Raw genomic sequence first — 22,790 nt, forward strand, 5'->3', positions numbered from 1 at the left:
CCGCAAAAAACAAGACCTCACATGACTCTGTGAACCAAAATATGGAAAAATTATAGCTCTCAAAATGTGGTAACGCAAAAAATATTTTTTGCAATAAAAAGCGTCTTTCAGTGTGTGACGGCTGCCAATCATAAAAATCCGCTAAAAAACCCGCTATAAAAGTAAATCAAACCCCCCTTCATCACCCCCTTAGTTAGGGAAAAATTTAAAAAATGTATTTATTTCCATTTTTCCATTAGGGTTAGGGCTAGGGCTAGGGTTAGGGCTAGGGTTAGGGTTTGGGCTAGGGCTAGGGTTAGGGCTAGGGTTAGGGCTAGGGTTAGGGCTAGGGCTAGGGTTAGGGCTAGGGTTAGGGTTAGGGTTAGGGCTAGGGTTAGGGTTAGGGCTAGGGCTATGGTTAGGGCTAGGGTTAGGGCTAGGGTTAGGGTTAGGGCTAGGGTTAGGGCTAGGGTTAGGGCTATGGTTAGGGCTAGGGTTAAGGCTACAGTTAGGGGTGGGGCTAAAGTTAGGGTTAGGGCTATGGTTAGGGCTAGGGTTAGGGCTACAGTTTGGGTTGGGGCTAAAGTTAAGGTTGGGGCTAGGGTTAGGGCTACAGTTAGGGTTGGGGCTAAAGTTACGGTTAGGGTTTAGATTACATTTACAGTTGGGAATAGGGTTGGGATTAGGGTTAGGTGTGTGTCAGGGTTAAAGGTGTGGTTAGGGTTACTGTTGGGATTAGGGTTAGGGGTGTGTTTGGATTAGGGTTTCAGTTATAATTGGGGGGTTTCCACTGTTTAGGCACATCAGGGGCTCTCCAAACGCGACATGGCGTCCGATCTCAATTCCAGCCAATTCTGCGTTGAAAAAGTAAAACCGTGCTCCTTCCCTTCCGAGCTCTCCCGTGTGCCCAAACAGGGGTTTACCCCAACATATGGGGTATCAGCGTACTCAGGACAAATTGGACAACAACTTTTGGGGTCCAATTTCTCCTGTTACCCTTGGGAAAATACAAAACTGGGGGCTAAAAAATAATTTTTGTGGGAAAAAAAAAGATTTTTTATTTTCACGGCTCTGCGTTATAAACTGCAGTGAAACACTTGGGGGTTCAAAGTTCTCACAACACATCTAGATAAGTTTCTTAGGGGGTCTAGTTTCCAATATGGGGTCACTTGTGGGGGATTTCTACTGTTTAGGTATATTAGGGGTTCTGCAAACGCAATGTGACGCCTGCAGACCATTCCATCTAAGTCTGCATTCCAAATGGCACTCCTTCCCTTCCGAGCCCTCTCATGCGCCCAAACGGTGGTTCCCCCCAACATATGGGGTATCAGCGTACTCAGGACAAATTGGACAACAACTTTTGGGGTCAAATTTCTCCTCTTACCCTCGGGAAAATACAAAACTGGGGGCTAAAAAATAATTTTTTGGGGAAAGATTTTTTTTCAATTTTCACGGCTCTGCGTTACAAACTGTAGTGAAACACTTGGGGGTTCAAAGCTCTCACAACACATCTAGATGAGTTCCTTAGGGGGTCTAGTTTCCAAAATGGTGTCACTTGTTGGGGGTTTCTACTGTTTCGGTACATTAGGGGCTCTGCAAATGCAATGTGACACCTGCAGACCATTCCATCTAAGCCTGCATTCCAAATGGAGCTCCTTCCCTTCCGAGCCCTCCCATGCGCCCAAACAGTGGTTCCCCCCACATATGGGGTATCAGCGCACTCAGAACAAATTGGACAACAAATTTTGGGGTCCAATTTCTCCTGTTACCCTCGGGAAAATTCAAAACTGGGGGTTAAAATATAATTTTTGTGGGAAAAAATTTTTGTTTTATTTTTACGACTCTCCATTATAAACTTCTGTGAAGCCCTTGGTGGGTCAAAGTGCTCACCACACATGTAGATAAGTTCCTTAGGGGGTCTACTTTCCAAAATGGTGTCATTTGTGGGGGGTTTCTACTGTTTAGGTACATTAGGGGCTCTGCAAACGCAATGTGACACCTGCAGACCATTCCATCTAAGTCTGCATTCAAATGGCACTCCTTCCCTTCCGAACCCTCCCATGCGCCCAAACAGTGGTTCCCCCCACATATGGTGTATCATCGCACTCAGGACAAATTGGGCCACAAATTTTGGGGTCCACTTTCTCCTGTTACCCTCGGGAAAATACAAAACTGGGGGCTAAAAAAATAATTTTTGTGGGAAAAATTTTTTGTTTTATTTTTACGGCTCTGCATTATAAACTTCTGTGAAGCACTTGGTGGGTCAAAGTGCTCACCACACATCTAGATAAGTTCCTTAAGGGGTCTACTTTCCAAAATGGTGTCACTTGTGGGGGGTTTCAATGTTTAGGCACATCAGGGGCTCTCCAAACGCAACATGGCGTCCCATCTCAATTCCTGTCAATTTTGCATTGAAAAGTCAAACGGCGCTCCTTCCCTTCCGAGCTCTCCCATCCGCCCAAACAGTGGTTTACCCCCACATATGGGGTATCAGCGTACTCAGGACAAATTGTATAACAACTTTTGGGGTCCAATTTCTTCTCTTACCCGTGGGAAAATAAAAAATTGGGGGCGGAAAGTTAATTTTTGTGAAAAAATATGATTTTTTATTTTTACGGTTCTACATTATAAACTTCTGTGAAGCACTTGGTGGGTCAAAGTGCTCACCACACATCTAGATAAGTTCCTTAAGGGGTCTACTTTCCAAAATGGTGTCACTTGTGGGGGGTTTCAATGTTTAGGCACATCAGGGGCTCTCCAAACGAAACATGGCGTCCCATCTCAATTCCAGTCAAGTTTGCATTGAAAAGTCAAATGGTGCTCCTTCGCTTCCGAGCTCTGCCATGCGCCCAAACAGTGGTTTACCCCCACATGTGGGGTATTGTCGTGCTCAGGACAAATTGTACAACAATGTTTGGGGTCTATTTTCTCCTGTTACCCTTGGTAAAATTAAACAAATTGGAGCTGAATTAAATTTTTTGTGAAAAAAAGTTAAATGTTCATTTTTATTTAAACATTCAAAAAATTCCTGTGAAGCACCAGAAGGGTTAATAAACTTCTTGAATATGGTTTTGAGCACCTTGAGGGGTGTAGTTTTTAGAATGGTGTCACACTTGGGTATTTTCTATCATATAGACCCCTCAAAATGACTTCAAATGAGATGTGGTCCCTAAAATAAAATGGTGTTGTAGAAATGAGAAATTGCTGGTCAACTTTTAACCCTTATAACTCCCTAACAAAAAAAAATGTTGGTTCCAAAATTGTGCTGATGTAAAGTAGACATGTGGGAAATGTTACTTATTAAGTATTTTGTGTGACATATCTCTGTGATTTAATTGCATAAATATTCAAAGTTGGAAAATTGCAAAATTTTCAAAATTTTTGCCAAATTTCCATTTTTTCACAAATAAACGCAGGTAATATCAAAGAAATTTTACCATTGTCATGAAGTACAATATGTCACGAGAAAACATTGTCAGAATCACTGGGATCCGTTGAAGCGTTCCAGAGTTATAACCTCATAAAGGGACAGTGGTCAGAATTGTAAAAATTGGCCCGGTCATTAACGTGCAAACCACCCTTGAGGGTAAAGGGGTTAATCATAGACCTGAGACAGGGACAAGGGGGCATCCTCTCCGTCTGGAGGAAAGAAGGTTTAAGCATAATAACAGACGCGGATTCTTTACTGTAAGAGCAGTGAGACTATGGAACTCTCTGCCGTATGATGTTGTAATGAGTGATTCATTACTTAAATTTAAGAGGGGACTGGATGCCTTTCTGGAAAAGTATAATGTTACAGCGTATATATACCAGATTCCTTGTTAGGGTGTTGATCCAGGGAACTAGTCTGATTGCCGTATGTGGAGTCGGGAAGGAATTTTTTCCCCAATGTGGAGCTTACTCTTTGCCACATGGGTTTTTTGCCTTCCTCTGGTTCAACATGTTAGGGCATGTTAGGTTAGGCTATGGGTTGAACTAGATGGACTTAAAGTCTTCCTTCAACCTTAATAACTATGTTATGTTACCCGTATTATTCATTTAGTCTAGGTCATTATGACTAGATGGTGTGCCTACTATTGCCTGTATTCCTTTCCTTTCCCTTTTTCGTACACCTCATATACACGCGGCTCCGCTCCGTACACCTCGAACACTCACGGCTCCGCTCCTTACACTCGTGGCTCTGCTATATCCACACTGTAAACCCCTCCTGACCCCAAACATCCAACACCATAACAACCAGCACAGCAGAGTCCTGCATACACTGAGGCCCCTGATCATGTGACCCCTGACTCCTCCCCTCCTATGACCTCATCACAGGTCCTGTGCACACAGAGTAGCCGTATATGTGGTGTCCTGTGGCTCTGCGGGTGGAGGTCGGTGCTGGAGGCCCCATTATTCTCTATGGGGAGTGTGGCTCTGCGGGTGGAGGTCGGTGCTGGAGGCCCCATTATTCTCTATGTGGAGTGCGGCTCTGCGGGTGGAGGTCGGTGCTGGAGGCTCCATTATTCTCTATGTGGAGTGCGGCTCTGCGGGTGGAGGTCGGTGCTGGAGGCTCCATTATTCTCTATGTGGAGTGCGGCTCTGCGGGTGGAGGTCGGTGCTGGAGGCTCCATTATTCTCTATGTGGAGTGCGGCTCTGCGGGTGGAGGTCGGTGCTGGAGGCTCCATTATTCTCTATGTGGAGTGCGGCTCTGCGGGTGGAGGTCGGTGCTGGAGGCCCCATTATTCTCTATGTGGAGTGCGGCTCTGCAGGTGGAGGTCGGTGGTGGAGGCTCCATTATTCTCTATGTGGAGTGCGGCTCTGTGGGTGGAGGTCGGTGGTGGAGGCCCCATTATTCTCTATGTGGAGTACGGCTCTGCGGGTGGAGGTCGGTGCTGGAGGCTCCATTATTCTCTATGTGGAGTGCGGCTCTGCGGGTGGAGGTCGGTGCTGGAGGCCCCATTATTCTCTATGTGGAGTGCGGCTCTGCAGGTGGAGGTCGGTGGTGGAGGCTCCATTATTCTCTATGTGGAGTGCGGCTCTGTGGGTGGAGGTCGGTGGTGGAGGCCCCATTATTCTCTATGTGGAGTGCTGCTCTGCGGGTGGAGGTCGGTGCTGGAGGCCCCATTATTCTCTATGTGGAGTGCTGCTCTGCGGGTGGAGGTCGGTGGTGGAGGCCCCATTATTCTCTATGTGGAGTGCGGCTCTGCGGGTGGAGGTCGGTGCTGGAGGCCCCATTATTCTCTATGTGGAGTGCGGCTCTGCGGGTGGAGGTCGGTGCCGGAGGCTCCATTATTCTCTATGTGGAGTGCGGCTCTGCGGGTGGAGGTCGGTGCTGGAGGCCCCATTATTCTCTATGTGGAGTGCTGCTCTGCGGGTGGAGGTCGGTGCTGGAGGCTCCATTATTCTCTATGTGGAGTACGGCTCTGCGGGTGGAGGTCGGTGCTGGAGGCTCCATTATTCTCTATGTGGAGTGTGGCTCTGCGGGTGGAGGTCGGTGCTGGAGGCTCCATTATTCTCTATGTGGAGTGCGGCTCTGCGGTTGGAGGTCGGTGCTGGAGGCCCCATTATTCTCTATGTGGAGTACGGCTCTGCGGGTGGAGGTCGGTGCTGGAGGCTCCATTATTCTCTATGTGGAGTGCGGCTCTGCGGGTGGAGGTCGGTGCTGGAGGCCCCATTATTCTCTATGTGGAGTGTGGCTCTGCGGGTGGAGGTCGGTGCTGGAGGCTCCATTATTCTCTATGTGGAGTGCGGCTCTGTGGGTGGAGGTCGGTGCTGGAGGCTCCATTATTCTCTATGTGGAGTACGGCTCTGCGGGTGGAGGTCGGTGCTGGAGGCTCCATTATTCTCTATGTGGAGTGTGGCTCTGCGGGTGGAGGTCGGTGCTGGAGGCTCCATTATTCTCTATGTGGAGTGCGGCTCTGCGGGTGGAGGTCGGTGCTGGAGGCTCCATTATCCTCTATGTGGAGTGTGGCTCTGCGGGTGGAGGTCGGTGCTGGAGGCTCCATTATTCTCTATGTGGAGTGCGGTTCTGCGGGTGGAGGTAGGTGCTGGAGGCCCCATTATTCTCTATGTGGAGTTCGGCTCTGTGGGTGGAAGTCGGTGCTGGAGGCTCCATTATTCTCTATGTGGAGTGCGGCTCTGCGGGTGGAGGTTGGTGCTGGAGGATCCATTATTCTCTATGTGGAGTGCGGCTCTGTGGGTGGAGGTCGGTGCTGGAGGCCCCATTATTCTCTATGTGGAGTGCGGCTCTGCGGGTGGAGGTCGGTGCTGGAGGCTCCATTATTCTCTATGTGGAGTGCGGCTCTGCGGGTGGAGGTCGGTGCTGGAGGCCCCATTATTCTCTATGTGGAGTGCGGCTCTGCGGGTGGAGGTCGGTGCTGGAAGCTCCATTATTCTCTATGTAGAGTGCGGCTCTGCAGGTGGAGGTCGGTGCTGGAGGCTCCATTATTCTCTATGTGGAGTGCGGCTCTGCGGGTGGAGGTAGGTGCTGGAGGCCCCATTATTCTCTATGTGGAGTGCGGCTCTGCGGGTGGAGGTCGGTGCTGGAAGCTCCATTATTCTCTATGTAGAGTGCGGCTCTGCAGGTGGAGGTCGGTGCTGGAGGCTCCATTATTCTCTATGTAGAGTGCGGCTCTGCAGGTGGAGGTAGGTGCTGGAGGCCCCATTATTCTCTATGTGGAGTGCGGCTCTGCGGGTGGAGGTCGGTGCTGGAAGCTCCATTATTCTCTATGTAGAGTGCGGCTCTGCAGGTGGAGGTCGGTGCTGGAGGCTCCATTATTCTCTATGTGGAGTGCGGCTCTGCGGGTGGAGGTCGGTGCTGGAGGCTCCATTATTCTCTATGTGGAGTGTGGCTCTGCGAGTGGAGGTCGGTGCTGGAGGCCCCATTATTCTCTATGTGGAGTGCGGCTCTGCGGGTGGAGGTCGGTCCTGGAGGCTCCATTATTCTCTATGTGGAGTGCGGCTCTGCAGGTGGAGGTCGGTGCTGGAGGCTCCATTATTCTCTATGTGGAGTGCAGGTGGAGGTCGGTGCTGGAGGCTCCATTATTCTCTATGTGGAGTGCGGCTCTGCAGGTGGAGGTCGGTGCTGCAGGCTCCATTATTCTCTATGTGGAGTGCGGCTCTGCGGGTGGAGATCGGTGCTGGAGGCTCCATTATTCTCTATGTGGAGTGCGGCTCTGCGGGTGGAGGTCGGTGCTGGAGACTCCATTATTCTCTATGTGGAGTGCGGCTCTGCGGGTGGAGGTCGGTGCTGGAGGCTCCATTATCCTCTATGTGGAGTGCGGCTCTGTGGGTGGAGGTCGGTGCTGGAGGCTCCATTATTCTCTATGTGGAGTGCGGCTCTGCGGGTGGAGGTCGGTGCTGGAGGCTCCATTATCCTCTATGTGGAGTGCGGCTCTGTGGGTGGAGGTCGGTGCTGGAGGCTCCATTATTCTCTATGTGGAGTGCGGCTCTGCGGGTGGAGGTCGATGCTGGAGGCTCCATTATTCTCTATGTGGAGTGCGGCTCTGCGGGTGGAGGTCGGTGCTGGAGGCTCCATTATCCTCTATGTGGAGTGCGGCTCTGCGGGTGGAGGTCGGTGCTGGAGGCTCCATTATTCTCTATGTGGAGTGCGGCTCTGCGGGTGGAGGTCGGTGCTGGAGGCTCCATTATCCTCTATGTGGAGTGCGGCTCTGTGGGTGGAGGTCGGTGCTAGAGGCTCCATTATTCTCTATGTGGAGTGCGGCTCTGCGGGTGGAGGTCGGTGCTGGAGGCCCCATTATTCTCTGTGTGGAGTGCGGGTGGAGGTCGGTGCTGGAGGCTCCATTATTCTCTATGCGGAGTGTGGCTCTGCGGGTGGAGGTTGGTGCTGGAGGCTCCATTATTCTCTATGTGGAGTGCGGCTCTGCGGGTGGAGGTTGGTGCTGGAGGCTCCATTATTCTCTATGTGGAGTGCGGCTCTGCGGGTGGAGGTCGGTGCTGGAGGCTCCATTATTCTCTATGTGGAGTGCGGCTCTGCGGGTGGAGGTCGGTGCTGGAGGCTCCATTATTCTCTATGCGGAGTGTGGCTCTGTGGGTGTAGGTCGGTGCTGGAGGCTCCATTATTCTCTATGTGGAGTGCGGCTCTGCGGGTGGAGGTTGGTGCTGGAGGCTCCATTATTCTCTATGTGGAGTGCGGCTCTGCGGGTGGAGGTCGGTGCTGGAGGCTCCATTATTCTCTATGTGGAGTGCGGCTCTGCGGGTGGAGGTCGGTGCTGGAGGCTCCATTATTCTCTATGTGGAGTGCGGCTCTGCGGGTGGAGGTCGGTGCTGGAGGCTCCATTATTCTCTATGTGGAGTGCGGCTCTGCGGGTGGAGGTCGGTGCTGGAGGCTCCATTATTCTCTATGTGGAGTGCGGATGGAGGTCGGTGCTGGAGGCTCCATTATTCTCTATGTGGAGTGCGGCTCTGTGGGTGGAGGTCGGTGCTGGAGGCTCCATTATTCCCTATGTGGAGTGCGGCTCTGCGGGTGGAGGTCGGTGCTGGAGGCTCCATTATTCTCTATGTGGAGTGCGGCTCTGCGGGTGGAGGTCGGTGCTGGAGGCTCCATTATTCTCTATGTGGAGTGTGGCTCTGCGAGTGGAGGTCGGTGCTGGAGGCCCCATTATTCTCTATGTGGAGTGCGGCTCTGCGGGTGGAGGTCGGTCCTGGAGGCTCCATTCTCTATGTGGAGTGCGGCTCTGCAGGTGGAGGTCGGTGCTGGAGGCTCCATTATTCTCTATGTGGAGTGCAGGTGGAGGTCGGTGCTGGAGGCTCCATTATTCTCTATGTGGAGTGCGGCTCTGCAGGTGGAGGTCGGTGCTGCAGGCTCCATTATTCTCTATGTGGAGTGCGGCTCTGCGGGTGGAGATCGGTGCTGGAGGCTCCATTATTCTCTATGTGGAGTGCGGCTCTGCGGGTGGAGGTCGGTGCTGGAGACTCCATTATTCTCTATGTGGAGTGCGGCTCTGCGGGTGGAGGTCGGTGCTGGAGACTCCATTATTCTCTATGCGGAGTGCGGCTCTGTGGGTGGAGGTCGGTGCTGGAGGCTCCATTATTCTCTATGTGGAGTGCGGCTCTGCGGGTGGAGGTCGGTGCTGGAGGCTCCATTATCCTCTATGTGGAGTGCGGCTCTGTGGGTGGAGGTCGGTGCTAGAGGCTCCATTATTCTCTATGTGGAGTGCGGCTCTGCGGGTGGAGGTCGGTGCTGGAGGCCCCATTATTCTCTGTGTGGAGTGCGGGTGGAGGTCGGTGCTGGAGGCTCCATTATTCTCTATGCGGAGTGTGGCTCTGCGGGTGGAGGTTGGTGCTGGAGGCTCCATTATTCTCTATGTGGAGTGCGGCTCTGCGGGTGGAGGTTGGTGCTGGAGGCTCCATTATTCTCTATGTGGAGTGCGGCTCTGCGGGTGGAGGTCGGTGCTGGAGGCTCCATTATTCTCTATGTGGAGTGCGGCTCTGCGGGTGGAGGTCGGTGCTGGAGGCTCCATTATTCTCTATGTGGAGTGCGGCTCTGCGGGTGGAGGTCGGTGCTGGAGGCCCCATTATTCTCTATGCGGAGTGTGGCTCTGTGGGTGTAGGTCGGTGCTGGAGGCTCCATTATTCTCTATGTGGAGTGCGGCTCTGCGGGTGGAGGTTGGTGCTGGAGGCTCCATTATTCTCTATGTGGAGTGCGGCTCTGCGGGTGGAGGTCGGTGCTGGAGGCTCCATTATTCTCTATGTGGAGTGCGGCTCTGCGGGTGGAGGTCGGTGCTGGAGGCTCCATTATTCTCTATGTGGAGTGCGGCTCTGCGGGTGGAGGTCGGTGCTGGAGGCTCCATTATTCTCTATGTGGAGTGCGGCTCTGCGGGTGGAGGTCGGTGCTGGAGGCTCCATTATTCCCTATGTGGAGTGCGGCTCTGCGGGTGGAGGTCGGTGCTGGAGGCTCCATTATTCTCTATGTGGAGTGCGGCTCTGCGGGTGGAGGTCGGTGCTGGAGGCTCCATTATTCTCTATGTGGAGTGCGGCTCTGCGGGTGGAGGTCGGTGCTGCAGGCTCCATTATTCTCTATGTGGAGTGCGGCTCTGCGGGTGGAGGTCGGTGCTGGAGGCTCCATTATTCTCTATGTGGAGTGCGGCTCTGCGGGTGGAGGTCGGTGCTGGAGGCTGTAGATGTAAAGAAGAAAACTAAATACTGTTTAATAATAAATCTCCTCATATGTTTCCCTTATTATCTCCAGTAATTGTATTATTACACAGGATTTTTATGATGTTACATCTCATCTTCTTCTCATTCAGGTCTCTACAATATCGGATCCTCTCAGTGAAGATCTTCTATATAAGAGAATTTTCCTGATTTACCCATCAAAGATGGATATGGACAGAGACAAGATGGCGGAGAGGATATTACACCTCACCCTAGAGATCCTCTTCCGGCTTACTGGAGAGGTGAGAGATTCTGAGACGTCACATTACATCATTCTTATCTATGGGAATAACAGATGGACAGAACTGGAGAGGTGAGGACTCTGGAAATGTCTGTAGTGAGATTTATTAATGTGTCTCTCCATTACCAGGATTACATAGTAGTGAAGAAGACCTCTAGTGAGCGCTGTCAGGACCCTGTGTCTGAGGGATGGGGAAGACCCCTGAGCCCAATCACCGGGTCTCCACCTCACCCCCCCTCATTATACAGTAACACTATGAAGGGATCGGGGGGATGACGGTATCATTGTATGTGTCAGGTTCCTATAAGGTGTCAGGATGTCGCCGTCTATTTCTCCATGGAGGAGTGGGAGTATTTAGAAGGACACAAAGATCTGTACAAGGAAGTCATGATGGAGGTTCCCCAGCCCCTCACATCACCAGGTAATAGACAGGACTAAATACACACGGCCTATAATTATCTGTTTGTAAATAATTAATTCAGTCCCTGTATGTGTTTCCTCCAGATCTATCCAGTAAGAGGACAACACCAGAGAGATGTCCCCGTCCTCTTCTACCACAGGACTGTAAACAAGAAGATCCCAATGTTCCTCAGTATCATCAGGTAGATGGAGAGAAGGTGTCATGAGATCTCCCCTATGATGTGTAGATGGCTGTGAAGGTCTTGTGCTCAGTCTTGTTTTATTCACCAGTATTATATGTTTTATACTTGTGTAATGTGAACGGTGCAGATAGCAGGCAGGGCTGCCACCAGGAATTTCGGTGTCCCACACTGGCAAAACTTTCGGGCCCACTTGGGACTCTGCCCAGGCTACACCCCCCCCAGCTCCGCCTCCAACTCTCAAACCTTCCACAGTCCCACTGCCCACTCATAGAAAAACTCTGCATCTGTATCTGTATAATGCATCCCATAGTCATAAATAGTTGAATAATACATCCCCTTAGGAGTATAATGCACCCCCATAGTAGTATAATGCACCCCCATAGTAGTATAATGCACCCCCATAGTAGTATAATGCACCCCCATAGTAGTATAATGCACCCTCTTAGTATAATGCCCTTCCATAGTGGTATGATGCACTTCATAGTATAATGCATCCCCATAATAGCATAATGCACCCCCATAGTAGTATAATGCAGCGTCATACTGCAGCTTTACAAAAAAAAAGTTTATCCTGACCTGGCTGAGGTCCAGCGGTGTCCTCCACCTGATACATCTGAGGCATGTACCATCATATGTGAGTGTCATTATATGCCGGCAATGTGCCCTCTGACATCAGCTGCCAGCTTGTGATCTTCCGCAAGGCAACAGATTTTAACTTGCCGTGCATCTGATGATGCATGATCAGTTGAGCCACTGGGGCCCGTAGAGGAGAGGCGTCCTGCTGCGGGCTCCCTCTGCTCGCCAGGCCCTATTCGCCAGTAACGGCTATAATGCTCTGATGGCGGAACTGATGGCAGGATTATAGCTGATCATAGATGTGACTATCTTTTCTATTCATCTGTCTGTGACTTTTACAATACTTGCTTCAGGGTGAAGATCTGACCCATATTAATACTACAGAGGCATATGTGAGGGGTGATGAGTGGTGTAAAGAGGAGATTTCTACATATGACTACCCAGGTGAGTAGTATCCACTAAGGCTACGTTCACACTAGCGTTGTGCGCAGCTGCGTCGGCGGCACAACGCACGCAAAAACGCTGCGTTTTGCGACGCATGCGTCGTTTTTTGCCAAAATTCGGACACAAGAAAAATGCAACTTGTAGCGTTTTCTTGGTCCGACGCTTGCGGCAAAAAAGACACATGCGTCGCACAACGCAACAAACAAAAACGCATGCGTCCCCCATGTTAAATATAGGGGCGCATGACGCATGCGTCGCCGCTGCGTCGCCCGACGCTAACCCGACGCAAACTAGCATAACGCTAGTGTGAACGTAGCCTAAATGCAGAGAAGTCACAGATTCTTCTTAGTCACCGGCTATGGCTGCTTTATCGGTTGTATAGCCCAGTCGTATCACAATCGGGTGTTCACCATTTTGCCTCTAGACCTCAACATTCTCCTCCATCCAAACTTTGACACATCCGCTCTAAACTGTTATAAAAAAAAGTATTTGAATGTCTAATATTTCTTCTTGAAAATTATCTGACATCTACCATTGGTTTTTATAATAGTTTAGCTTGAAAGAGCCACTGAGCCCCACTGGGGGCACTGTTCGTGGTCACCTGGCAGCTCAAAAGATGGCCACCATGAACAGACTTGGTGCTATCTACTCCATTTTACAGATCCCAGGGATTGCCTTGTTCACTTACTTTAACCCTTCTACTTGGGTCTGATCTTAAGGTACCTTCACACATAACGATATCGTTAACGATATCGTTGCTTTTGGTGACGTTGCAACGATATCGTTAAGGAAATCGCTATGTGTGACAGCGACCAACGATCAGGCCCCTGCTGTGCCATCGTTGGTCGCTGAACAAAGTCCAGAACTTTATTTCGTCGCTGGATCTCCCGTGGACATCGCTGGATCGGCGTGTGTGACACCGATCCAGCGATGTCTTCACTGGTAACCAGGGTAAACATCGGGTAACTAAGCGCAGGGCCGCGCTTAGTAACCCGATGTTTACCCTGGTTACCATCCTAAAAGTAAAAAAAACAAACAGTACATACTTACCTACCGCTGTCTGTCCCCGGCGCTCAGCTTTTCTGCACTCCTCCTGTACTGGCTGTGAGCGTCGGTCAGCCGGAAAGCAGAGCGGTGACGTCACCGCTCTGCTTTCCGGCCGCTGTGCTCACAGCCAGTACAGGAGGAGTGCAGAGAAGCAGAGCGCCGGGGACAGACAGCGTTAGGTAAGTATGTACTGTTTGTTTTTTTTACTTTTAGGATGGTAACCAGGGTAAACATCGGGTTACTAAGCGCGGCCCTGCGCTTAGTTACCCGATGTTTACCCTGGTTACCGGCATCGTTGGTCGCTGGAGAGCGGTCTGTGTGACAGCTCTCCAGCGACCAAACAGCGACGCTGCAGCGATCCGGATCGTTGTCGGTATCGCTGCAGCGTCGCTTAATGTGAAGGGGCCTTTAGACAGAGACCCCTAGGCTTCGGTCATGGTGTTACCTTCTGTTATGTGATGCGAGATGTAGCAAGAATAGTCAGGTAACCGGGTCAGTACCAGGAGAGCAGAGAAAATACAAAATCAGAAGACACAAGAGTAGTCAGTAAGCGAGCCAAGGTCACAACAGGAAACAAACAAGCCGGGAGAGGAGCACAGAGCAATTGACCAGAGGAGAAGGCTGTATCTGACAGCTTCCAGCAATATGCTTCCAGCTTTAGGAGGGTGTGGTGCTTTCCAACTGGCTGGAGCAGGGAGCTGGACAACACATATCCATACTGCCAGACTGGATGGTACTACAAATCCCAGGCACCCTAATCTCAGTGGCAGGGCAGAGCGTGCATCGCCCAGAGCTTCTGGTTTCGATGTCTCCTCCATTACCAGTGCCGCCTGTAGAATGAATAAGGTCGTGCCTGGTAACAGAACCAAACATCACAGGAGCAGATCCCAGAGGAGATAGAATATACCATATGCAAAAGCCCTAATATGAGAAAATGGCAGAAAACCAGAGCAGTAGAAATCCCCTAAAATTTACTTCATTTTGGAAATTATAACCCTCAGGGGATTAATGTATTGTAGTAGTGACTATGTTCACCCCAGAGCCACTTTCCTGAAATTAGCACGCAGTGGATGTTGGAGAGTGAAAACTGCAAATATACCATTTTATTACCCAACACACAGTGCCCAGATTGTGCTCCAGGAGACACACACATTGTAAATTAAGTGGGTTCTTATCACTATAGTAATGCCACATACATTATTTATTATCATTATTCATTTTTATAGCGCCATTTATTCCTTGGCGCTTTACACGTGCTCTATACATGGATGCTAAATGTAGTTTGGGCACACTGCAAGGCTCAGAAGCGAGGGGAAAATTTGACTTTGGGAGAGCGGATATTGCTGGATTGGTGTATGGAAGCCATGGTGCTTTTCAAGAGCCTTTGAGCCACTTGTAATGTAGAAACCTGTTTTTCACTGACAGATGATGGACCTGAGTGGGGACTTGTTTTTTTGGGAGATGAGTAGAAGGTTTATTTGCATAATTTTCCTCAACATAACATTGCTTGGTGACTTTTTAGAAAACCAAAACAGAAAAAACAAGGATCCCTAAAAAATAACTTTTAATCACAATAGTTAAAATAGAGGACTTTATACAACACATATGATAAAAAAGTACAGAATGTACCTACAGAACCCTGTAATGGACTACAATGAATCCTGCCTGTCAGTGGAGGTTGGCACCCTAATTTTCCGCGGTTGGCGCCCCCACTCCTCGACGGCTCACCCTTTTAAAACCCTAAATGAAGCCTGCGATACAGGAAACCTGGTGAGCCCTAAAGTCCAATCCTATACTGATGACTACCTAACAGTGGAGGTTGGCACCCTAAATTACTGCGGTAGGCGCCCCCACTCATCGACGGCTGACCCTAGGGTCCCTAATAGTCCCTGTAATAGGGATAGACAAAAGATGATGTCCCAAACACACCTCCGATACCCGTGAAAAACACAAAAAAATGGAAAAATGAAAAACAAAAAAATGAACAAGAAAAAAGAAAATCAATTGCTATCACAGCTAATATATAGCAGTATATTGTGGGTACAGTTGCTATCACAGCTAATATATAGCAGTATATTGTGGGTATAGCATAGTAATATATGCCACCATAAAAATATCTCTTCAGATTAGTGGGTATAACGGAGTGTCAAAATATATTATGTCCAGATCAAATTATCCTGACCAGAATATGTCCGATGACAAATGTGTATTAATCACACAGTACCCGTCTTACTACAATGTTCAATGAGAGACGAGTGCTCAATAGCAACAGGATAGCCTTACAAAACACACTGGATCCACATCAATGTGCAACATATATATTCCAGTGAAAAGGCAGCATATTTCTCATCATAATAGGACATATACTTCTAAAGACATGGATCCACCAGGTAAATAAATGGATATCCAAAATAGATCAATAATTCAAAACATGAATACACCTCTTTTTGTAAATCTCAAGGTACTTGAACACAATCGTTCTGACCACATAGACAGTACGCTTAAAAATGTGTCACTGCTGTACTTATCTATTTGTTGAGGTGTATTATGGTATTTCCAAGTTGACCCAGAAATCCATGTGGAGGAATAGATGTCATCCTGACCATAGTCTGTCAGTAAATCCCCAGGTAATGCCCGACGCGTTTCCCCCCCATTGGGGATAACAGGGGTTCCTGTATCTTCTGTGTAGCTGCCTAACCCCTGACGAACCCCTGTTATCCCCAATGGGGGGGAAACGCGTCGGGCATTACCTGGGGATTTACTGACAGACTATGGTCAGGATGACATCTATTCCTCCACATGAATTTCTGGGTCAACTTGGAAATACCATAATACACCTCAACAAATAGATAAGTACAGCAGTGACACATTTTTAAGCGTACTGTCTATGTGGTCAGAACGATTGTGTTCAAGTACCTTGAGATTTACAAAAAGAGGTGTATTCATGTTTTGAATTATTGATCTATTTTGGATATCCATTTATTTACCTGGTGGATCCATGTCTTTAGAAGTATATGTCCTATTATGATGAGAAATATGCTGCCTTTTCACTGGAATATATATGTTGCACATTGATGTGGATCCAGTGTGTTCTGTAAGGCTATCCTGTTGCTATTGAGCACTCGTCTCTCATTGAACATTGTAGTAAGACGGGTACTGTGTGATTAATACACATTTGTCATCGGACATATTCTGGTCAGGATAATTTGATCTGGACATAATATATTTTGACACTCCGTTATACCCACTAATCTGAAGAGATATTTTTGGGGTGGCATATATTACTATGCTATACCCACAATATACTGCTATATATTAGCTGTGATAGCAACTGTACCCACAATATACTGCTATATATTAGCTGTGATAGCAATTGATTTTCTTTTTTCTTGTTCATTTTTTTGTTTTTCATTTTTCCATTTTTTTGTGTTTTTCACGGGTATCGGAGGTGTGTTTGGGACATCATCTTTTGTCTATCCCTATTACAGGGACTATTAGGGACCCTAGGGTCAGCCGTCGATGAGTGGGGGCGCCTACCGCAGTAATTTAGGGTGCCAACCTCCACTGTTAGGTAGTCATCAGTATAGGATTGGACTTTAGGGCTCACCAGGTTTCCTGTATCGCAGGCTTCATTTAGGGTTTTAAAAGGGTGAGCCGTCGAGGAGTGGGGGCGCCAACCGCGGAAAATTAGGGTGCCAACCTCCACTGACAGGCAGGATTCATTGTAGTCCATTACAGGGTTCTGTAGGTACATTCTGTACTTTTTTATCATATGTGTTGTATAAAGTCCTCTATTTTAACTATTGTGATTAAAAGTTATTTTTTAGGGATCCTTGTTTTTTCTGTTTTGGTTTTCTATTGTTCTAGGGTTCCATATTATTTAGATTGTTTGGTTTTTTTGGTGACTTTTTACTCTATATTTCGGAGGCAGAATGGACAAACAGTTGAACACCACGCTCTACTGGTTCATCCTATGAGATTTTCTATTAGACTGTGAGCTGTCATTGTCTTAGTAAATAATTACGTATTCAACATAACTTGTCATGTTGTGGACAGTTTACGTACAAATGTTAAAATATGTAAAATTCAAGGATTTTTTAATGAAAACTAATTGGTTTTATTTTTAACAGATGACTGCATCAGGCGATCAGAGGGGCAGCTGACATCTTCAATTTGTAAATCAGATAATCTTGAGATCCCACAGGATACAATTGAAGTGAATGCCATTACTCCAGATATACCATCATCCCTTCACAGCAAAGATCTATCGTCTGATCTTTTGAAACAGGTCCTGTCTTCTGATTCATTACCGACTACTAAGGAAAATCAAAGTCACAAAATAAGCATTAAAAAACAAATTGGTCCTGAAGTAAAGAAACCATTTTCACTTTTAGAATATGGAAATCATTTTCCCCTCAAAGAATCTTTTCTTAAGCATCAAAAAATTCACACAGCAGAGAATAGATTTTCTTGTTCCACGTGTGGGAGATGTTTTAACCAGAAGTGGAATCTTGCTATACACCAAAGCACTCACAACGGGGAGAAGCCTTTTTCATGTTCAGAATGTGGTAAATATTTTACACACAAATCAAATTTTGTTGAGCACCAGAGAACTCACACAGGTGAGCAGTCTTTTTCATTTTCAGAATGTGGGAAATCTTTTAATCGGAAAGCGCATCTTGATAGCCACCAGAGATTACACACAGGAGAGAAGCCTTTTTCCTGTTCACAATGTGGGAAATGTTTTACACACAAATCAAATCTTGTTCGTCACCAGAAAAGTCACACAGGTGAGAAGCCTTTTTCATGTTCAGAATGTGGGAAATGTTTTAATCAGAAAGCGAATCTTGATAGCCACCAGAGAATCCACACAGGGTAGAAGCCTTTTTACTGCTCAGAATGTGGAAAATGTTTTAACTTGAAATCGCATCTTGATAGGCACCAGAGAATCCACACAGGGGAGAAGCCTTTTTCCTGTTCCAAATGTGGGAAATGTTTTACATGGAATTCAACTCTTTAATAAACATCAGAGACGTTGCACAGGGGAGAAGCCTTTTTCATGTTCAGAATGTTGGAAATATTTAACCAAAAATTGTAACTTCTTAAAACAGTTGTCTTACTACTAGGACAACACCTTGTCATTCCTCATGTTATGTTATGGAAAAAGGCTACCCTAGGCATGTTTTGGAAACAGATTATCAGGGTGCAACTAATAAAAGTAGACAACAGCTACTACACAAGCATGACGTCTCACGGGAAAGAACAAAGGATGTGATCAGGATCATAGGGACCTATGATCATCAACATCATAAAGTGAGGGAAATCATAAATAGACACTGGGACATCCTTTAAAATGGATCCGGACCTCAGGGATCTGTTAGGTCCTCACCCAGATATCACCTATAGAAGAGGAATGTCACTAAAAGATGTATTGGTTCATAGCCACTACAGTAGACCAAGAGGTGGGGGCACGTTGCTTGATAAAAAACCCTGTGGCTTATTTTTTTGTGGAGACTGTCAGATGTGTAAATGGATGAAACCAAATAAGGCCTTTGTGAGCTCCTCCACAGGAAAGGTCTTCTATCAGAGGGATTTTTCTAACTGCAGGTCCTCAGGGGTGGAATACATGGCCACCTGTCACTGTCCAAATGACTATATTGGCAAAACTAAGAGGGAGCTGCATAGGAGGGTAGGTGAACATATGGGGGACATCAGAAATAACAGGGACACCACTCTAGCGAGACACATGAGACTTCAACATCTGGGTGATATGATGAATGTCAGATTTATGGCCATTGAGGTGATAAAACCCAACCCTAGAGGGGGTAATATGGATAAAAAAATCTTACAGAGAGGATGTGAATGGACCTTTAGAATGGACGCAATGATCCCTAAGGGGCTGAATGAACAATTGTCCTTTGCTTGTTTCCTGTAGCGTGGGCGCTTTATGTAAAGTGATTGCTTTTTCTGGTCATTAGAGTGTTCCCCATTTCCTGTTAGTTGGGAGGGACTTGATGTATATCTCCATGAAGAAATTCTGGCTATGCTTTTACTCTAAAATTCATCCTTTGATAGGGTGATACATAGATTAGTATGATAAATATAACATACAATAGAAATCCTCTGACTTATGGGTCTGCTATGTTAAAGAAACGGGCTAATCTTATATATGTTGTACTCCTACCGTTAGATCATGGGTAAGATATAGGGCCACGTATTGGTATGATCTTTTTGACATTAAGCCGTATTCAGAATGGTACATTTTGAAAGAATAAGATATGCATATCTATATCGTAAGCGGCAACAATTTACATTCACCGTTATGCTGCCGGCAGGCACTGGATGGCTAACATTTGCGATGCACAACCAGGAGTCTGCGCAGAAGCATCTAGTTGGTGTTTATCGAGTGGAACGCAATCGATGCGTCCCATCTAGATGCAAGCGCAATAGGCCCAGTGACGTCTTCACACACCTGAATCGAGAGGGTAGGTGTGTTCTGAAAGGAGCATGCGCAATACACGGTTGGATAACGCGAGATCATGAGTGCGTCCCACGGTGATTCTGTGCAGTATGCTGTATCTACGCAAGGTCGCAGAGGCGGACCTCTGGCTGAACCGGAAATGAGACGGACCTAGAGCCCGGGCGGCCTTTTTAAATCAGAGGTAGTGTATCAAAGTTCATAGCTTTCTGACACCATCGGGACACATGTTCTTAAATCAGGCCTCCTGATGAGCCGGAGAGGCGAAACGCGTTGAGGCGGTACTTTGGAAAGGCGGACGGCATGCTTTGGCTGGATGAGTACTTTATTGATTTGTATACTCACCAGTATACTTACCTATATCTATGACAGCATATGTGCAGCACATCATATAGGGGCATTAACCACACAATTGAGCACATATTGAGATCTCAAATCTGAAGGGCATAAAGACCCATTAGAATGTGGAATGAGAACCAGCGTGCTGCATTGATCGAATTACCGTCCTAAACCTTTCTACATGTTCTCCATTGTTGGTATTACCACAGGGTTGGTAGTATTTTAATAATTTATAAATAAAAGTGGTTTTATGGGGTATTATATGATTTAGTACATTAATGGTTACCCTGGTTTAATATTAACTATTCAACAAGATATTTGTCATTCCTTATGTTTGGCCTCATTAAAACAAAAATACTCATACACAGCTCCCTTGCCAGCGCCAATTCAGTGGTGTCAGGATTCATGTGAGGTTGTTACAGTACACAAGCCCTGCGCCCAATTGGTGCCGGCTTCATTGTTCCTGCCTTCGGAAGTATTGAACATAAACAAGAAACCAGAACTGCGACTGCTCTCTACTTCCTCCTATTGTTTGATTTGAAGTTGGGGACAGTGACATCAGCGCTGATTGGCCGCAGGGCTCACATGACGTGACAAACTCACATGAGCTTCATGAACGCAAGTGCTGACACTGCTGGAACTGCATCGGCATGGAAGGTTTGACTAATTATTTTTATTATAACAGGATCAAACATAAGGCTTGAGAAGGGATTGTCCAAGTAGAGAACAACCCTTTTTAAACATAAAAAAATCCCACACAGCGAGAAGTCATTATCATACCTAGAGTGTAAAGAATGAATTACTTGAAAATTGTATTTTGTTGACTGTCAAAACTAGCTCTGACCTGGAGAAAATATATACAATGGGGAAAATAACTATTGGATACTATACCGATTTTTGCAAGTTTTTCCGGCTGCAAAGAATAAAGTCTGTAATTTTTTTTGTTTTTGTAGGCACACTTCAACTGTAAGAGAATCTAAAAATAAAAGCCAGGAAATAACATTGTATGATTTTTGCATAATTAAATTGCATTTTTTTGTATTTTATTGCATGAAATAACTTATTTTTCGGACTATAAGACGCACCGGACCATAAGACTCACCTAGGTTTTAAAGGAGAAAATTAGTGAAATAAAAACTGAAACAAAAAATGTGGTAAATTTTGTGCTTAATATCTCCTATCCTGGTATATGGTCCCCTCATCCACATCCTGATATACATTGTCACGATAATGTGAATATGCCATGTGTGAGTCTGCCTAGCTTTATAAGACACATGCTGCAGGCTATTCCGACCCCCCTCTTTTCTCTGCTGGTTGCCTGTGTGTGTGTGAAGAAGAATTTTTATTGCCCCCGGCAAATAGCAGTTTCTGCGAAGGCTACTCACTCCTCCCTCCCATCTAGTACTAGTTGGAACTGGTGTAAGACATGAGTTTCTTTGTTCTATTAAAGTTACATGTCGCGGCACCGATTTGGGCTGGAACTATACGAATTACATGTCTACCGATGGACATCCGAAATATATCGGCCACTGAAAGCGCGAGCAACTAGGCGCAATGAGCGCAAATTACGGATTTCTCCTTAAGCAGTTCATGTAATGGCTCAGTTTTTACACTTAACAGAACACCCCTGACGTGGGGAACATCATGAGCATCGTGTCGTACTTATGTGAGGTTCACACAGCAAATTATGCATAAAAAATAGTTTTCATATTGTAAGAAAAGGGGAGGTTTCAGCCCCTAAGTGATGTCACCACAGGGGGAGTGCCTGGGCTTTAGGCAGGGAATATTTGTGTAAAGCAGGATTCTTGAAGTGTCTTTTGCTGGGGATTCAGCAACGTCAGGCTGTGCAATCTGACGTGAGAATAAGTCGGGAAGGTCCCCTCCCCCAGCCAGCATACCATTGAATGATATAAAAAATTGTAAGTCAATTTTCAACGTTAATCCCTTTTTATTTGTAATTGCGATATACACATGATTCGTCTTCTTTATAATATCTTTTTAAGATTTTTGAAAATACTGCCTATCTTTTATGGGGTAAAATTTATAATTTTACTAGCTTGTCTTCATGCTCTATACAACTGTGCTACTGATTTGGGTTCGCTCCGGACCCGTTAACCTTTGGTGAAAATCGGAACTGGTTGCAGCGACCTTGTTCTGTGCAATTGGGCATCTTTGCAGCAACCGGCGGCATTGATAATTATTGTTCCCGGCCGAGTGGGAGTAGTTACTGTATATTGTCCTCGCTGCAGTGTGCCCAATAACCAGTGCATAGCAGGCAGCCTTTCTGGCAATTAATTATGCTTGGTGCAGTACCTGATCTGACCTGAGGGTAAAGGTGGCGCCCGAGAGCTGCAAGTTCCAAACCGGAACTGGGAAGTGGGATGTAGCTAAATCCCCTTTGGAAGGAACCAGGGGAAATCAAACAACCCCCTTGTTATCAAGGTATCCGGGATGCCTGACATATTGTTGGGATCCGTGACATATTGTTGGCAGCACGGTGGGAACTGTGATACACATGGTCCCCTCATCCCTACTCTGGTATGCATGGCCCTCTCGTCCCTATCTTGGTATGCATAGATCTCTCATCCCTATCCTGGTAGGAATGGTCCTCTTCATCCCTATCCTGGTATGCAGGGCCCCAATTTCATCCTAGTATGCATGGCCTAATCCCTATGCTGATATTCAGGGCCTCTATCTTGTCCTGGTATTCATGGCCCCAATCCCTATCCTGATATGCAGAGCCCCATCTCGTCCTATTATGTGTGGCCCCACCCCTATTCTGGTATGCAGGGCCCCCATCTCATCCTAGTATGCATGTCCCCAACCTTATTCTGGTATGATTTGCCCCCATCCTGGTCCTGGTATGCATGGTCCCAGTCTATCAATGCAGCTGCCAGGGTTGTCCATCTAGCTAATCGGTATTCA

The 22,790-nt window shown here is 47.1% G+C and overlaps 1 protein-coding gene across 3 annotated transcripts; it reads left to right on the forward strand.

The window, feature by feature from the left end:
* The first annotated feature begins 4,303 nt into the window (after positions 1–4,303).
* Positions 4,304–20,872, forward strand: LOC138663419 (oocyte zinc finger protein XlCOF8.4-like). 3 transcript variants are annotated; one of them, XM_069749618.1, is made up of 6 exons: positions 4,304–4,352; positions 10,231–10,451; positions 10,677–10,800; positions 10,884–10,981; positions 11,911–12,001; positions 17,179–20,872. In XM_069749618.1, the coding sequence occupies exons 2-6, from the start codon at positions 10,434–10,436 to the stop codon at positions 17,925–17,927; spliced, it is 1,080 nt and encodes a 359-aa protein (XP_069605719.1). In that variant the 5' UTR covers positions 4,304–4,352; positions 10,231–10,433; the 3' UTR covers positions 17,928–20,872. The 3 variants fall into 3 exon arrangements, with proteins under 3 accessions (XP_069605719.1, XP_069605720.1, XP_069605721.1); XM_069749619.1 differs by lacking the exon at positions 4,304–4,352 and having other exon boundaries at positions 10,190–10,451; XM_069749620.1 differs by lacking the exon at positions 4,304–4,352 and having other exon boundaries at positions 10,194–10,380; positions 10,509–10,800.
* The last annotated feature ends 1,918 nt before the right edge of the window (positions 20,873–22,790 follow it).

This window comes from Ranitomeya imitator, chromosome 2 (genome assembly GCF_032444005.1).
Source record: "Ranitomeya imitator isolate aRanImi1 chromosome 2, aRanImi1.pri, whole genome shotgun sequence".
Taxonomy (NCBI): Eukaryota; Metazoa; Chordata; class Amphibia; order Anura; family Dendrobatidae; genus Ranitomeya; species Ranitomeya imitator.

Excerpts from the sequence above, each read along its gene's own strand:
- LOC138663419 (XM_069749618.1), top strand. Across the intron at positions 10,801-10,883 it reads CCAGCCCCTCACATCACCAG|ATCTATCCAGTAAGAGGACA; the intron begins GTAATAGACAGG and ends TGTTTCCTCCAG. Across the intron at positions 12,002-17,178 it reads TTCTACATATGACTACCCAG|ATGACTGCATCAGGCGATCA; the intron begins GTGAGTAGTATC and ends TATTTTTAACAG.